The sequence below is a fragment of the Dunckerocampus dactyliophorus genome, chromosome 7, assembly GCF_027744805.1.
Source record: "Dunckerocampus dactyliophorus isolate RoL2022-P2 chromosome 7, RoL_Ddac_1.1, whole genome shotgun sequence".
Lineage (NCBI taxonomy): Eukaryota > Metazoa > Chordata > Actinopteri > Syngnathiformes > Syngnathidae > Dunckerocampus > Dunckerocampus dactyliophorus.
This window is the reverse complement of record NC_072825.1, coordinates 22,799,239-22,818,558: the sequence shown is the minus strand read 5'-3', so window position 1 is coordinate 22,818,558 and position 19,320 is coordinate 22,799,239. Positions and strand designations below refer to the sequence as shown.

At 39.9% G+C, this 19,320-nt stretch overlaps 1 protein-coding gene across 1 annotated transcript in view; it reads left to right on the top strand.

Moving 5' to 3' along the window:
• deptor (DEP domain containing MTOR-interacting protein) overlaps positions 1-15,420 on the top strand; it is a 43,259-nt gene extending 27,839 nt beyond the window's left edge. Inside the window, exons 7-10 of the mRNA XM_054781968.1 lie at positions 300-437; positions 4,367-4,437; positions 4,699-4,803; positions 11,278-15,420. Of these exons, the coding sequence (XP_054637943.1) occupies positions 300-437; positions 4,367-4,437; positions 4,699-4,803; positions 11,278-11,400 (437 nt within the window). The 3' untranslated portion in view covers positions 11,401-15,420. The remainder of the gene's footprint in view (positions 1-299; positions 438-4,366; positions 4,438-4,698; positions 4,804-11,277) is intronic.
• The last annotated feature ends 3,900 nt before the right edge of the window (positions 15,421-19,320 follow it).

The window sequence follows — 19,320 nt, the reverse complement described above, 5'->3', positions numbered from 1 at the left end:
CCTGACTAGGATCGCGGGGGTATGCTGGAGCCTATCCCAGCTGACTTAGGTTGAGAGGCGGGGTACACCCTGGGCTGCTCACCAGCCAGAGTTTCACTGTAAGAGGCAATAAAACACAACATGAACATGTTGTACAGTGTGTAGTACTATAAGTGACTATACAGTAGTCCAGTGTCAGTAATAATCACAAAGAAAGAGTGCATACTGTATGATGTTCAACAGTTTCATCCACTCACAAGTAACGCAAAGATTGGATTTTTTTTTTCAACTGAACCTCTCTCCACATCTGATGTCCACAGTGAGCCCAACTAAAGAGATAAAGATGGTGGTCGGGGTTCGCCGTAGCAGCATGAGCAGCAGCTGTGGCAGCAGTGGGTACTACAGCAGCAGCCCAACACTCAGCAGCAGCCCGCCGGTCCTCTGCAACCCCAAGTCTGGTGAGCAAAAATGCACTCGTGCACACTAACTGTGTCTGCTGTACCATACATCATATGTCCTCCTCGGATTGGACGCAGACAGCTTGCAGCTGCCCCAACTGACCAATTACACAACAGGGTATAAAAAAGCATTTAGTTCTAATTATGTAATAGGAATCATGTGGAGATGAGCAGGCATTTTATGGAAGTATTTTTTTCCTGTGTGTGTTTGTCTTTCAAGTGTCCTTGATGGAAGTCCCTTTGTAGTCACAAACCTTCCCAACAACTATATACACAGAAACAATGGACAGGAAAAGACCCCCCCACCCCAGCACACACACAAGAAGAATTTTTCCCTCCTCCACACATTGTAGCAATTACAAATAGCACGATATAGAACGATAACACGCCCACACGGTAGAGCTGTAATATACACTGGCCATATCATTAGGCATGCCTAGAGGTCCAATACAAGAGCTCACTCAGAAATTACACCCTCCAGTATAATGCAGTGTAGTTGTACAACAATAGCAATACACATGTTTAAATGACTACATTTCTCACAGTGTAAATCCTGAAATTACCATTTACTTGATACAATTCGTATCAAATTCAAATCAGGTGTGTACCTAATGAAGTGCCTGGTAAGTGTAGACTTTTGCATGAGCATCACAATTGGAAAGTACTATCTCAACAGTATAGTAAGTGACATTAAGGTGTCTAGTCTCATGTTTTTTCACACTCATAATGAACGTTGGGTCCATAAACCCTGCACACAAGCATGAGCATGTTCTTCATTCCCACATTTGTTGTTGGCGTGCCATAAAATCAGTAAAACAGAAGAGGTGTGCATCCAGTTGTTTGGAGAGTACGTGCTGTTGTGACATGTAGACATTGTACATGTTAACACAAGGGAGGAGTTTGTTGGTTGAAGTATGGCAAGGCAAAAAAAAAAAAAAAGCCATGAAGCTAATGGTGCAGACTCATCGCACCGAAACAGAACATATCAAAGTAGTGGCGTGTGAAACTTGTTTGGAATTTTTAAAAAAACACCCATCCAAAATAGAAATTGTAACGGTCTGTTCCAGGGTCAAACTCCATCAAACTCTCCATCACAATACCATTACCATACAGACAAGACTTTAAAAGGATAGTTCTGATTTTTTGACATGAAGTTGTATGACATCCCCATCAGCAGTGTAGTGTCTCAAGCGTGACTTACCCCCCACTTTGTTCAATGAGTGGAGTTCTGGTCGGATTTTGGTGACGAGGAACATAGTTCCGGTTAGTGGCTGGAGTCACTTAAGTAAAGAGTTTGGCTTCTCAAAGCAGAGTGCGTTCAAAAGAGTAAGACATTTGCATCACACAGCAGTCTCCATCCGCGCATGTACTGTAAACACTGTGGAACACACACACAACAATGGAGCAGGCGAGAGCTTGTACAGTAGTGATACAAACGTAGAGGAAATAACGCAGGGAGACTGAGAGGTCTGATTTTTTTATTAGCAATGGTTTTGTGATGCAAATGTATGACTCTTTTTTCAGAGTTAGACCATAGAAAACCTGTTTATGACCTTGTAAATACTGTTTTTAACATTATTAGAGCCCTCTAGACATGAAATAACACTCATATAGTCACCTTTACACGTGTATTACCCAATATAATAGACAAAATAAGAGTAAATAATCCATTTAAAACATAAGTAAGACTCGTAGTGCTCGTATGTTACTATAAATGTGTTCCCTAGGGTACTCGAGTGAGGGGTGGACAGGGAGTGACGTTGGGGTCTCAGAGTTGCATCTCAGATTTGCATGCGTAACGGCCGCAGCAGTAGGCCATGTTTTTATTAGGGATTTATTATTTATTTATTAGGGATTAACCCACACGAATAACAGGATATAAAATTAATTCAAATATAACATTTAAAATTAGGGGTGTCCAACTTTTTTTTACTCCCGATCCGATTCCGATATTGCAGCCTTGAATATCGGCGGGTACCGACATTGATCCGATATCAGCATAGATCATACATACTTTTTTTTGACTTGATATTACGCAAACAGAGAGTAGTGAGGAATGTGCTTGGTCAAGTGACATTACTCAAAGAGAGAACAATAGTCACCAACAGTAGGTATGTGAAAAAGTGACCCATTTCTTCACTTCTCTTCTCGATGCATCTGGTGTACAGTTTTATGGAAAACAGGGATAATGTAGCAAGGATCGACGTGCTAAATGAATCGTTTAAACCTGACATTACTCACCACCGACAGGGGTTGCCTCTTTGCTCTTACACCCAATGACTTTTTGTGGCCCATGAAAGTTTCTCTCGCTTTGCAAATGTGTCGAACAGCAATGGATGATTCAGGAGCCGTGGTGTTGCCAAAATCCTACTTCAAATGTGCGATAAGATTGGTCATATTAAACTTCTCCGGTTCTGTGCCATCACAGGAAACATGACAAGCTTTGCACTCAGCTGCAACGTCTTTTTCAGACTTTATTGAAAAACACAGCCACACGGCTGACAACACTCCTACTTATTGCTGAACATGCTAGCACACACTTTTAGATGCAGGTCGTTATAAAATGCGGACTGATATCTAATATCAGTATCAGATCGGGACACCCCTATTTATATAAAAATCTACCAAAACAAAGAACTCTGATAATAAGTGACAACACTTGTGATCACATTGGACCAAAATATTGGGATACTGGTGGAGTCTTCCCGGTCTGCCCCCCTCGCGTAACCCTTTGGAATACATGGTGCAAATTGCTATAAAAAGCCAAAGCAAAAGCTAATGAAATGTCCATTTAAAAGTACACTCAAGTTCAGTTATGCACAAAGGCTGCTTTTATTAACAATAACAGTGTGTTGATTGATATTCATAGTGTTTCCCCTCTGTTTTGTCTGTAAGGACATTTTATCGCGCAATAACGTCACATGACACGCATGTTTTGTTTTGTTTAGAGGTCATCTTACTGTGACTGTTAGGGGAAGTTGCGAGATACACTTTTAAGTAATGACACTGTGTATGTGTGTGTGTGCGTGCGTGCATGCATGTGTGTGCGCTTGAGTGTGTGTCTATACTAGTTCTGTCAAAAATAACGTAGCTAACTTATTTTATTAATCACGTTAAACTTCTTTGTGTAATTAACGCATGCGCACCAGAGCAAGCTGTTATGACGGCAGACGAAAGCACAGCGGAGCGTCCCCACACAGTCACACAGAGTCTGACACTTTTTTATAACTTCATTCTGACCGAACACATCAACAGCGGCACAATTCCAACACCGTATACTGTATGTATCTCCAACTCACACACGTCTCTAGTCAACACTTCCTCATTCTCATTACAAGAACACGAGATGCATTCAGGGACACTCCGAACATCAGAAAAACAGCTGTATAATGCGTGTGTGTATGTGTGCCAAATAAACGGGTGTGGATATTTGCGTCACTCACTTTGTAACTGTTAATTCGGAAGTACAATTTGCTATGTTTAAGTATGCTAGAAAATCCATTGTAAACAAATCAATTTACCTTAAATTACGCAATGTCTTTGAACGCAACCCCCATTGCTCTTAATAACACGGTTTAAGGTGTGATTCAAATGTACTGCTGCTATTAAAGAGACTCGTATTAGACAAATCGATTTTTAGACTTGTGTGGTATCTTTTAGCTTGATTGACATATTCAGTTCATTTGGAGTTGTTAATACATACAAATATACAGTATATAATCCTGTCCTGTCATTGATCTTCCTGGTAATTAAATTCAGTAAAAATGGGCATATTTCAGACATAGTTGCTAATGGTGATCATGATTAATTCATTTCAAAACTGTGATTAATCTGATTACAATTTTTAATCACTTGACAGCCCTAGTCTATATGTATATACTCTTTGCCCTTGCCATGATTGCCATTAATAACGTTATGTGTTTGGACAGTTCTGAAGAGACATGTGAGTCCAGAGGAGCTCCAGACACCGGGAGGACCTTTTCTGAAGAAGACATTCACCGTAAGACAGCACACACACTCACGCAAACACGCACACACACGCACATGCTCACGAGCAGGGAGTTGTATAATAACACAGTCTCACACCCTTGTGAATACACGAGACCCTTCAGGGCAATCGTAAATAGACCACTGCAAACACAAGTCACGAGTCATACACATACAGTTAGTGTCAATACAGGAGTGTGTTGTGTCGTGTACATACTGTATGTGAGGCATGGTTTGGCGCTACCATGGAAACCTTTGATGTGCCCTTCCACAGATTGTAGGCGATGCTGTGGGCTGGGGATTTGTCGTGCGAGGTAGCAAACCCTGTCACATCCAGGCCGTGGACCCCGGTGGGCCCGCAGCAGCTGCGGGCATGAAGGTAGGGACTGCACAGACGGTAAACACCAGCGACATATGTGCATGCAGGGATGGATATTGGCAAAGGACAAGGAGAAACATGAAAAGTTAGGTCATCATTTCCTTTGACGTGATCAATATGTGTTGTTAGACAATAAAAAAGTAATAAAAGTGCTGCAGGATATGAAGGTCACTCTGTGCCACAGCTGGCGTGACGTTCAGCAAGGAAGTTGAGCAGCAGCAAGGGATGCTGGCAATGTAGCGTAGCTGTTCATTGTGTAGGCAGCAGAGCAATATAAAACACACATACAGTGATAAACTAGCAGTGGTAGTTGGTGGTAGTAATGGTTAGTTAGAACTGTCGCTCATTCAGGATACAGTATGTCATTATGGAGTTAAAAATGTAGTAATTGCTCATGATTCAATGGTGAGCTGCTGTTGATTTTCTCAATCTGGAAGCAAATTGTAACTACATATACGTTTTTCACAGAAAAGAGGAAGCAGCCAGTAGAAGTAATCACTTCTGCTTTGGTTGCTGTGTTAACCGTCATATTTAATGACTGTGGAAGTGCGTGTCATGGGTCACAAGCACTGATAAAGTGTACAACTGTGTCTCGGTGAGATTAGCTGACCTGGACTTAGACTCACCGTGTCACCTAAATACAGCGTAACTCCAATATGCCTCTTCTTTTAAAAAATACAGTGTCATTTATTCCATCTCACTGGGAGACACTGCAGTTTAAATGTTTGTAAAGCGCAGACATAGGTCACTGTTTATTTGGAACATAGTCACACTGTGTATGCTTAAAAAAGTACTTAACGTGGCCCAAAGACTGTATCAATTTCTTTAATCTTGATAAATATTTTATAACACAGTCTACTGGCACAAGTGAAATAGTGCTTTATGTTTAGCATAATTGTCATCTATTAAAACCATTAAAAGACATGTTGTATGCTATTGCATACTATTAAAGCTAATAATTAACATCAAATTATGTATTACAGTAAATTACAATTCATATCACTGATTGTGGGGGAAAAAAAAGCAGACATAATTTTAGAAGTAGTATGATTATATATTTTTACATATTATATATATCATTAAATAGTCTAATTAGTAATTATAAATAATATTATAAGTATAGTAGTTATTATTGTATGTATTAATAATAATAAGTAATTATTTATTTATTATTAATGATGAGAGAAAAATCATAAAGTTGTAACGTTATGAGAAAAATAGCTGTAATTTAGGAGAGTAGAGTCGTGATTTTATGAAGAACGTTGTCATAATTTTGCAGGAATTAAGTTGTAATATTACAACAATAAAAGGATACATTAGGAAAAGGACTGTTGAAGATGTTGTCATGTTTCAGTTTCAATAACAGTAAAATATTAAAAATACTCAATGATAATTAAACAAATGTAAACATAATAAAAAATGAAAAGCACTGAGCAGTGAATGAAATACAACTAAGAATCCATCCATCCATCCATTTTCTATGCCGCTTCTTCCTCATTAGGGTCGCGGGGGCATGCTGGAGCCTATCCCAGCTGACTTCGGGCGACAGGCGGGGTACACCCTGGACTGGTCGCCAGCCAATCGCAGGGCACATATAGACAAACAACCATTCACACTCACATTCATACCTATGGACAATTTAGAGTCGCCAATTAACCTAACATGCATGTTTTTGGAATGTGGGAGGAAGCCGGAGTACCTGGAGAAAACCCACGCGCACACGGGAAGAACATGCAAACTCCACACAGAAAGGGGAGAATCCAGGTCTTAGTTGTGCGGCCACAACTAAGAATTATAAATATAAATAATATGAATGAAATAGCAGCTGCTGGCCCCTAACTGTTGCTTGTAGGAATTTGGACACTTGCTTGTTAAAATTAAGACCATCTTGTGATTATAAGAATTTCTAATTTAATTTATTTCTATTGTAATATTTGGGCTTCATTGTCATCATAATATTAAGTACATGTTTTGTTTTTCATTTTTCATTTGGCCCAAATACCCCTTTTGTGTCGTTGAAGCGTTCTCTAATGGCACACATGGTAAACATGTCCACTGCTAGGGAATTCGGGGGTCAAGATCACTTTATTATTGGAAGGTGATTGCTGTGTTGAACAACTTACTGGGATGTCTGACTGCTTATATGGTGGCTGTCTACGACCATGTCTTATTATTTGCTATGCAGGTTTTGTCACAATGTGAGGCTGAAAAGGTAAAGGTGTGTAAAAGGCGTCATCTAATCTTAGTGGCATAAGAACATGTTGTCATTGTAGTTAAATATTACAATCACTTGTGTGAGAGTCGATAGTATTGATGGAGTCCCTCCCTCTACCTGAACATTTAGTGAGCACACGACTTGTTTTATTGATGGATGCTTTTTAGTACATTGCTGGGCGTTGTCACATCCGTCCACGCTTGAGGCCGAAGGGTAAACTTCCACACGCAATCAACCAAACACACACTGATCTCAGAGAGGTGTCAACGTGAACAAATGTGCTACCACGTGGATACTTAACAGTACCACGTCAGAGTCCATTTCCCTCCCGGGTCTTTGAGCCACTCCCAATGCACTCAGGGCATGGTTTTTTTTTAATGCTTGAAGAACACTTATGCACTGTTACATTATCAGAATCACAACTGAAGAAATTGTGCGCCTATTATTAGTTTTAAAAATGCATATTTCAGCTAATTGTACTTATTCTTGGCCTAAATTAAGCATTTTCAAGCATAAAAAAGGCTAAATGAATGAACTAAATTAACTAAAATACAAATACAAGGCAAAAGAAGAATTCAAATTGTGGATGTAATATTCTACATCGGCCACTAGGTGTCGGTAATTGTTAATTGAGACAAAACAGCAGACGTGATCGCCAGATAAGCATTTATTGCAGGCTTCAATTATCTCACGACAGGAAAAATCATAATAACATAATAATAATAATAATAATAACACGGGCTACTTTTGGGGCCATAACCCACGACAAGCAAAACTCACAACCTGTCCTCCTGCCACTGAGTGTCCCCTAGGGAACACATTAACTGTAACACACAGGAGCAGGAATATTATTTACATCTTCAATATGTTATTTACTCTTATAATGTCTACTATATTGGGTAATACGAGTGTAAAGCCATTTAAAACCACCATTATACTACATTATGATAAGTGATAAGTGAATTTCTGTGAAGTTGGATTCCTTATTTATAAATAGAATATTTTCATAGCGCATAGAAAACCTGTTTACGACCTTCTAAATACGTTTTTTATTAGAGCCCTCAAGACAAATAAGACGTGCTCGTGTGTTACAATAAATGTGTTCCCTAGGGGACCTGAGTGAGGGGCGGACAGGAAGTGATGTCAGGGGTTCAGAGTTGCATTGCTAACGGCCGCAACAGTAGCCTGTGCTTTTATTAGGGATTTTTGGGGCTGTTGTGAGATCATTCAAAACTGCAGTCAAAGCCTGTTGTTCCGACGATCAAGTCTGGTGCTTGTGTGTCTCACTGAACATTACAGTAACGTGACTGACACCTAGTGACTATTTCAGAATATTACATCAATGTCTTTGAATGCGTCTGTTTAATGCCTTATATTTGTATTTTAGTGCTTTTAGTCATTTTTGTGCTTGAAAATGATTCATTGAGGCAAAATACATTTAACGTTTGCTTCAATGTGCATATTTTTTTACCAATAATAGGTCGTATTCAACCACGAAACAGCCCGATTTATGAATATATTTTTTTAAAACGTGATAGAGTGAAGCTGAATTCAAACAGCAAATATTAATGAACTATTTTATAGTATTGATTTCTGTTGTAATTCTTTGTATTAAAATTGTGTTCTGAAATACATTTTTCTCATGCAATTGAGTGTATTTTAGTTTAAAAAGGTGAAATGTATGTGTTTTAAAGGCTATTTTTTAACTAAAAATAACTGAGCTTGCTTTTCCCTCATGAAAGTGGGTCACCAAGTGTGTGAGCCAGGATCAGACCAGCTGAGTACCACTGCTCTAGATGATGCTAGAAGTTACCAAGTGCCTTTAGAATGGTGCTAAAGATTGTTTTTCCTTAAAATGATAAGGAGTAGGAATATTTTCACTGTAAGGCACAATCTAATAGCAAATAGTTTCCAGGATCTTTTAAAAGTACATATTACAGTCTTTTCCCACTTACTTGTATCATTTCAATTTAAAAGATACCGGTACACATTCACCCAACAAAAAAGTCAATTTAAAAAGTTTATTTAAATGTGGCCTATGTATGAGTAATTTCTGGGGTTTAACAATTAAAGGTGCATTGTTGTGCAATGTACTTTTATAACTACTGACACAAGGTAGAGTGTGTGGTCTGTGTGGATTGTAAATCTACAGTATGTAGAGCTTTTTTTTCTGCGGTCCATTTATATACAGCAGACTCCCTTGGTGTTCCTCATTTCCTCTTCCTTCCTCTCTAACTGTCTTGGAAAAGGTGTGTGTGTATGTGTGTGTGCATATGTGTGTGTTTGGCATGATTGCCCCCCCCTTCAGAATATTTTAGAGAGTAATGTTGCAGGTAGAAGTGATTTTGCACATATTATCTAATGTTGCTGCTAAAGTGGTCAACATCATTTACAAGGAGAATTGGTTGGTCCTACATTTTTGGCAAACCAAAAAGAGGTGGAATCCTCTTTTATTAACTTGTAATTCCACCTGCATGTCTTCATCATCTGTCACCTGAGAAGGAAGAATAACCTCTGAAACATCTCAGCATGTGTGCATTATTCACTCGCCACATTTTCTGGCTCTTTCCTGTGCCAGACACTTTTTTTTAACCCCCTCCCTACCTACTGGAGCCCAGCCAAGACTAACTAGCCCACAGCCTCTGAGAGGAGGCGGGAACGGGGGAGTGAAGAAGGAGAGGGGGGATGTTCAGAGAGCTTCAGCAGACCAACAGAGGAATGAAATGAGATTAAGATGGCAATCTCTTAGGTGTGCGGCCTTTTTTTTGGCCTGAAGAAATTTGGACACGTTTCCACTATGAGCAGGTTTTTATTGTTGTTGTTGTTCACATGGTCCTCACCCTTTTTGCTTGTTAGGACATATCCTTAAACTTTGGGAAGCATATTAAACTTTACAAGCTGAGGATAGTTGCTTTGTATAAAAGGATATGACACCCTTCTGCAAGACATCTTTAACTGGAGTGCTCCACCAAGTTGGAAAGATTGTGGTCTTCATATCATTTTCATATCAACACAAAAAGGCTAATACCCATTTTGTCTGGCACTATGAATTTTGTGGTTTCATGCTGTTTTGTGGTTCAATACAGCCAATTGTTAGTAAAAAAAAAAAAAAAAAAACACGTTTTTTGCCCAATTTAAGCATTTTCAAGATCTGTATCGGCCGAGTTCCGTAAAAACCGTGATAGATAAATCTCTTTCAAAGCCGATCACAAAAACGGGTCAGCGTGCGGCGGCACACCCTGCATGTGTGCTGTGTCACGTAAGGTTGCCAACACCCGGATTGAGCCGACATGGGACGTGCTTTGTCCCGTATGGCGGTGTAAAACTTCTGTGGCTTCAGTTTGACAGCTTGCCACAGGCTTCGCCAGTCGATGGCAGCATGTTTGATCACTCCCTTATCAAACCTATTGCCATTCGACTTTTCTTGCATCTTTGTTTACATGTTTTGCCTAGCTGTCCCTGGCAGCAGCCAGCTCGCTAGAGTTATCCGCCTACCTTCTGGTCTTCCACCATCGGGGCCAACTCACCACCAGCTGGTGATTGGTTGACAGCTCTGCCCCTCTCTTCGCCCGAGTGTCCAAAACAGGTGGCAGCAAGTCCGAAGACACGACCACAAAGTAAATTATCGAACTGCGGCTCAGGGTGTCGTGGTGCCAAGTGCACACGTGGACACCCTTATGCTTGAACATGGTGGTCATCATGGACAATAACAAAGCACCGCTCGGGTCCAGATCAAGGGGGCCGTTCCTCCCAAGCGTGATTGGAGAATCACCTCGTGCATTGCCAACACAGACAGGCGGGCCAGCGTGACTGTTGTTGCCTATACTCTCCCATATATAGGCTGTCCTATACTGTCTGACAGACTGTCACAGCATGGGAAGTGGGACATTATGTGACAGGGAGGGCTTTTCACCAGCCTTGTCAGGCACGCACACGCACACACCCACACACACACACAGTGCAAAATGTTTTGAAAAACTGCCGATCCATACAGTGGATTGTCCCATGCAGGGCAGACCAAACGGTACAGTACTGTACCATTCCAAGTATCCGTACTATGGATATTTGGATCGATAGGCCCACCCTTATCAGCCGGTCCTCTGTGAAGACCTAGCTTTGCAACAATGCCCCATTGAGATGTCATATGCACACATTCACACTGCACGTAAGAGGACATGCCAGATGTTTTGTGTTTATGCTGCTATTATTTACAGTGCTTGCCACATTTGATAAGCCTCATCTATCCTCTCTTTCTCCAGGTTTGTCAGTTTGTGGTGTCGGTGAATGGACTAAACGTCCTCTCTCAGGACTACAGAACAGTGAGCAACCTGATCCTTACAGGACCCAGGACAATCGTCATGGAAGTCATGGAGGAGATATGACAACCCTTGGAGAAGGAGAAGGGAACTTGAAGGTTTGGTGTTGCAAAAGCAGCAGTCAAATGGAGAAAGAGGGTGAACTCAACTGCTGTCCTGTTCTGGACTACTGAGAGACAGCACCAAGGAGGAAACATGGGAAACGTTGACTATTTTTCTGAGAAGCACATGCACAAAAACGAGAAAATCCTTAGATTTGGACTCCACCACTTTCACAGAAATGATCAAGGTTCAGCTCCTCCGGTTTAAATGTTTAGGAAGGACAATCCAAATGTCCGTAGCACAAAATGGAGATGAACATGTAAAAGATGCATCTTAAACAGCTAAGAGAAGAGATTTCATTCTACCACCATCTGTGACCTTTACCCCACTTACTTTACCATTAATAAATGGCAGCTTTGGATAGCTAAGTGCTGCCCCCACCAGGACAGGACGACACACAAACACACTGACTTACATTGGCTGACAATGTATTGCCAGTAAAGGTATGCTTTACTCAAGGTTTAACAATAAGCTCACAGGTTACTCTGGTGACATATCTAACTAAATGTAATAGTTTTTTCAATATCTGAGCATAATCTTTTTTTTTTTTTTTGCTGAGAAATGGTTTGAAAAAACAAACAAACAAAAAAAACACACTGGGTAATAAAAAATGTATTAAATGAATACTATTTTTTTTTAAGTAATAATGATATAAAACACAAGCATCAATCTAAAAAGTGACAATCCTAACCAAGACGTAAACAATGAATATCCAGATTAACTTTTTATTACTTTTATTAACAAACGTATCTAAAAAGAATGGGAATATAAAGAAACTTCCAGAATGAGTGTCTTAAACATTTCAAACCTAACTTCCGCATGTAGACGTGCTCATTGAATAGTGCACACGCACCCTTGGCAGTTTATGATGGGGATTTTTTTAACCTTTCACCATAGAGTTTATAATACAGCACAGCGCTGATCATCATGGCATAAGCAGGGTCAAAGCAGGGTCGAAGGCACCACTGAATGTACTGACAGTCAGACAGAAGCACTTGAACTATTCCATTCGTTTTTCCTCCAAAGCACAACACAAATGTTTTCGGTTAGGAGCTGAATATACAGTATACAGTAACTAATATGTTCATTATGCAGTGTAATGACAGTAAAAATGTAGTCCAGACGTTTGAATTTAGCTAACATCACATCCTTCAACTTGACTCGTTTAATAAGCAGGCTAATGATCTGTGGGTTACATGGCATTGTATGTAGAAACAAGTACATACTAGATATCCTGATAGTATACTGTACTGTATAAAGTCTTATGTTGTCCTGTGTACTGTAGGCATAGCAACATTGAAAGAGTGCACACTGGACATAACATTAGGTACACCTGCACATCTCGTAAGGTTCAATTAAATAAAAAAATATTCCTTGACAAGGTTAATAATGTGCAGTTTTAGTTCACTGCGTCATATTAGTAACAGTTTTACTATTTCATGTAAAGTAGTCAAAGTATTAAAAACACCTCTCACTATGATTCAGTGATAATAATACACATAACGTCCATCCATCCATCCATCCATCCATCCATCCATCCATCCATTTTCTATACCGCTTTTCCTCATTAGGGTCCGCTGGGGTACGCTGAAGCCGATCCCAGCTGACTTCGGGCGACAGGCGGGGTACACCCTGGACTGGTCGCCAGCCAATCGCAGGAACAACCATTCACACTCACATGCATACCTATGTAAATGCTCTAATTATGGCTAGGGTGTTTATTTACCTGAGGAGGAAGCAGCGTAAATTTCCTGAATGTGAAAACTCATTATTTAAAACAAGTTCATTTTTTCCCTTGTAATAATGATTCGGACTGCATTAGAAAGTGGAAAAAGAAACATAGCTCCCTTTGACCACGTGGCCATTTATTAACAACTATATTGCGCAACACACAGCAACAGAACCGATGTTGTAATGGTGGTAAGGCGGCAACATGCTCAGCCAGCATTCATAAGAGTCGATGAGTTGATTGTAACCAACAGTACAACACGCGACAGCTGAGTTGCGCCACCAACATTTAAAGCGCATGCAGAGCTACATAAAGACCACACATGATACCTCAAATGCGCTATTGTCATCTTATGGCGTTAATCAAATACGACATCAGGAGGTTGCCTACTGCCACAGCTGTTAATGCCAATGTTTTTTCACCCGACACTAATGAAAGATCCCGGCGGTTATTTGTTTTTGTGGACCTCGCACTCGGAAACTATAGGAGACGTGGCGGTTAAATGAATAGCAGCGTTGACTGTATTTTTAGGAACTATTATACAAAGTGTGACTTGGGGACAACAATCATAGGAATCAAAAGCATAGTATTGAAAATAAGTTGTAGATGCATGCTTTTTATTTAACAGTAATAGAGATGACTGGCTCATGTTTTGCAGCAAAAAAATACTAACACTGCACTAAGAATAATAATGGGCAATGGCAATAGTATCATAGTAAATTCTCTGACTGTGTCAATCAAAACAGAGCATTATTTTCTCTGAATATTGGATTAGGTGTTCCTAATGGAGTGTTTGGTCTGTGTACGGCAACAGGAGCAGAGCGAAGTCCTGCTCCCAATGCTGTCTGTTTTTAACATCAACTATTCAATTAGAATGTTCATCCAGAGTCCAAATATGAACTAAAGTTAAATCACCTATAGGCCAACTCCCGTGGTGTACTATTTGTGTTAAGAAGTGACAAACATGCATGCTTCTTGTAAATCTATAACGCTTCAGTAGCTTCTTCAAGACTCCAAAGTCAAACTCGCAATGGAAGTGCGTTATTTTATCTGAAGCAAATGCGACTGCTGATGATGTCACAGCGCTGTCTTTTTTTAAGGCGCTTTGTAATGTTTGATGTATAACTGCTGATTATACATTACGTACTACTGCTTTTTAGTATGGTGCCTCAATACAATTACAGTGGAACCTCCAAAGTCAAAGTCAGTGCTGGACTTGAACAATTTTTAAAAAGTCAATTGATGTAATTTGTCACCATAATTTGGAAAATATGACCACTTTGGAGGTTCCGTTGTAATGTTTTTGCAGTAAGATACTGTACTTTTTAAACTATCTTTCACAACAAACCCATCCATCCATCCATTTTCTGTACCGCTTGTCCGACTAGGGTTGGGGGTATGCTGGAGCCTATTCCAGCTGTCCTTTCGGACGAGAGGCGGAATACATCCTGGACTGGTCGCCAGCCAATCGCAGGGCACATACAGTATAGACAAAGAACCATTCACACTCACATTCATACCTATGGACAATTTAGAGTCTCAGATTAACATAACATGCGTATTTTTGCAATGTGGGAGGAAGCGGGAGTAACCGGAGAGAACCCGCACACGAACGAAGAGAACATGCAAACACTGCACAGAGATGTTCCAATGGAGATACGAACCCACGATTCACAACAACCCATGAGCGTTAAATGAATACTTCCTAATGAAAAACATTGCCGTTAATGGTGTAGAACTTATATTTATTTTTCTACCAAAAAAAAATCACTGCAAAATCATCTGTACTCATTTTGTGTGTGATAACACACAGGACTTCAAATACAGTAGTAAGTAAAAGGCCAACTTCATGCTTAATGACTTATTTGTATGCTGCTCATTACATTTTGTTGTGTTGCATACAACATGTCGCCAGAGTGAGGCTGTATAGCCAACCATCTTGCGTCACTTCAAATGACAATCAGTGTTTTACAGACACATCCTTTAAACGGCACAAGAGGACTAGTTTGAGATGCAGGGCTGATGGGAGAATGTATTTCCTCTACAATGTAACAGTTGATCTATTCATATTTCCTCTCCAGCGTTTAACTCATCTATCTTTAAAAGGGACTATTAATTAATATTTTAGTAGTTTTTATGTAAAAAAAAACAACCTGCTTTTAAAATCAACTATAAGCGCTCTGTTAGCTACAATTAATAGAGTTACTGTATTACATGTTGATTAAATGTTAAATAAATGATGTGCTACTGTGCAAGTTGCTTGTGCTTTTGAGATTATGAATGAATGAATGCAAATGCACACACAGTCCTGAGTGAGGAAATAAGTCAGCATATAGAGAAGAAATCACAAACAGATAAAAATGCACTTAGCTTTTCCTTTTTTTCTGTATTTTTATATGACCTCTTCAGAGGTTAGTTGTTCAATATGACCGAAAAAAAAGTCAACATGTTAGAATAGTGGGTCCTAAATAGTCTATGTTACAAAGCTCTATGATATGATATTCTTAAATTGTGCTATGTTTTTTTTACTGTATTTTTTAAAAATGAAATCATTTTAATTAAAAATAGTTAAAATACTCACATATTTGCACTACTTAAGCAAACAGAATACACAGTACATCATAATTTGTGCATTTTTTCTAACTATATTTATATTATTTTGCTCTTTTTTCTTTTCTTTTTTTACAAAAAACTTTATTTTACCACGCACCACAACAACACAGGTACATTACTGCAGTGGTCCCCAACAACCGGGCCGTGGGTCATTTGGTACCGGGCCGCACAGAAAGTTTTATGTTTTATTTTGAAAAGTCGGGCCGCACAGAAAGAAACAATAATTTCCATAATTTCATTTTTTTTAATGTTTTATTTTGAAAAGTCGCCGGATTCTCTCTGTTACATCCGTCTCACTTGACGCATGTCCATTGTGCGTGTGCTAACTTTCCCTCATATACAGCAGATAGACTACTACTGTATTTTTTTTTTTTTTACAATTTTTCTTTCATCTCATATGTGGTCTCAAATGCTGATACAATGTGGGAATGCATTAAGGTAAGTTTTGATGACTTATTGAGTGCTAATGTTAATTGATGCTAGCGCACTGCCTTTTACCGCACACGTCAAACAGCATGTAATTGTCTCTGGAAAAACTTGGCTGGAACTGGTGAATGGTAGGTTGGCATTCATTTTGTGCTTTTAATTTGATGTTATTCATGTCTTAGTTTTACACAATACATAATAAATAAGATAAGTTTGATCGCTATAATGTACGACACCCCCAAACCCCCCACCCACCCACCCCCGGTCCGCGGGAGATTTGTGGGAACACAAGCCGGTCCGTGGGTCAAAAAAGGTTGGGGACCACTGCATTTACTGAACAAAACGACGCAGTAGCACAAGACTACCAGCAGATGGTAGTGTTTTCCTAAAAATGGTGTAACATTTCAGAGCAATTATTCGTCCCACAGTGGAGAAATTCACAAGATACAGCACACACGAGACAATTATTAATTGAAAAACTATCAGGAGGTAAGTAAATGTGGCAAGTACATCTCCCTTTGTACAGTGGACCATTTGGAGTTTAACCAACATTTTCCTCAAAAGCCAAACAAAATTTGTAGCTCAATTATCAGAACAACTTAGAAGTCAGTCCGCATCATGTTCTGAGTTTGGAAGCTCCACTCCTAAGACAGGGGTGTCCAAACTGTATCTGGGGGGACATTTCCTGCCAGCAGCTCGTTTTTTATTGGCCTATTCTCCAGACAAAATTAAACAGCCTGCATTTGAACATTACACAGAAGACAAACAAATACTGTGTGTGGCCCGAATCTCCCCCAAAAGTTACCTCCAAACAAAATGGACAAATACCTGTACTGTATATGGTTATATCCAGTATATGGTCTTTGATGATTTTCACTTTTCTTTTCATGGAGAACATGTAAACAATTTCCGACAGGATACACATGATCTCAACATTTGGTACATTTCAGAGCAGATCGACCATGTCGATCCCAAAAATATTAAAACGAAACGCATAATATCAGTGACATAGAGCAACTAACAGGCACGTATTTTGGCTGCAGCACGTACGCTTCGCCGTTCTCCAGGCACGCACCCCGCCAGACACAGCCCTCAGCTCAACGCACACCGCACGCTCACCCCGAAAACAAAAAGCGTTGTGTGAGGTGCACCTCAAAAAATCTTTGAGCTGCACGGCGATGCGGACTGTTTTAACGTATTGATCAACAAAACCATCGCTCGCCCGCGACAGTCAGCCATCAAGCCAAACATAGTTGTGGTTTGCTCACAGAGCAACACCACGTGCTGAACCCCGGCAAGGAGCCACAAAAGCAAAGCGTGCCAAAGTGCGGCTTAGAGGCCATCCGTGACCTGTGGCTCATTTGTCATTGGCCTGAGGCACACTGCAGCAAAAACAGCAAAAATTGTATGAATAGAGCAAAAGGCACAATGAGAAAACCAGTAACCATAATAACACAAAGCTATGTCTTTAAATACATATCCCTTAAAAAAAGAAATAATGTCATGCCCCCTTTCACTTTTTCTATTTGCGGCCCTCAATAGAAAATGTTTGTAGAACCCTGAGTGAAGAAAAAAAAGGCATTTCAAGGAAGGGGGTTGATGGACTGTGTGCCTTTGAGCTGTGATTACAGTGTTTGGATCACCGTCTCCCATCCACCACGTCCACCATGGCCACCACTTGGCTATCAGGACAAGTCACAGCAAGCACAAATGCCACCTGTCCAACACCTCTTTGAGTTGTGTGTATTTCAGTCTTTAATGTTTGACTCATTTGTACTGATTAGCAGGTTTTGTTTACAGGCCGACATGGCGACGTAAAAGCTGATGGATTTTCTTTAATAGCCTATGCGTTGAACCACTCAAACATGATTGTAGTTTCCATATTGATGCTGATAACATTTGCAGAGACTGCTTGCCTCTTGTTTGGTGCACACTAGTGTTCAAATGATTGCATTCACACTTGACCAAACCAGACACATTATGAGAGCTCATTAGACTCAAACATGAAAAGTGTGAACGCAGCCTAGCAGTGTGAAAGAGGCTGCTTTGAAAGTAGCCCTTTTCACACTGTCTGTATAGAAAAAGTGTATTTTCTGCATGAACTGCACTGACACTGAATCGAGGAGTTAGGGCAAAGTGGTACTGGAAATGTTCCACCTCTGGAGGTACAACAGTATCAGAGCTTGAGGGCCCTTAAAAAGTTACACTTTTTACACTTAGGTCCTAAAATGGTCCCTCTCATAAAAGCCTAATAAAAATGTGATGTGTTCTGTCAATATTTGTTTTTAACAAATATTTTGTTTTCAAAATATCTTTTATTCCAACAACTTTAGACTTCACTTGTCCTAAGAAACCCTGTTTTTCTTCAGAGGAGCCAGATGAGGTGGCTTGGGCATCTGGTCAGGATGCCTCCCGGACGCCTCCCTGCGGAGGTGTTCAGGGCAAGTCCGACCGGTAGAAGGCCTCGGGGAAGACCCAGGACACGTTGGAGGGCTATGTTTCCCAACTGGCCTGGGAACGCCTCGGGATCCACCGGGAGGAGCTGGACGAAGTGGCTGGGGAGAGGAAAATGCTTAGGCTGCTGCCCCCGCGACCCGATCTCGGATAAGCGGTAGAAGATGGGTGGATGGATGGATGGATGGATGGGGAAAAAAAAATTCAGCAATATTTCTAAAAATGAGGCACCAAGTGGAATTTTTGGAATGAGGCTATTACAGCCGCTGCTAGGTCAATCATTTTTAATAACATTGATTTTTTTTTTATACAGTATTATTTTTGGACTTAATCAGGTTTTATTAAGCAAACTAACACTTTTTAGCCTTAGGTCCCTTTACAGAAGTCTAAGAAAAATGATTGTTTTCACTCTGAAAAAAAACCTTCTCACCTAACAATAGATTTTTTTCAATATGTATTTATGTTTTAATTCCCTTTTTGTCATAAGAACCCCTCTTTTCAAGTGGAAAACACAAAATATGCAATACAATATGCAGTCATGGAAAAAATGATTAGACCACCCTTGTTTCTACACTTTATTGATCCATTTGAATGCCTGGTACAACTAAAAGGTACATTTGTTTGGACAAATATAATGATGATAACAAATATAGCTCATAGGA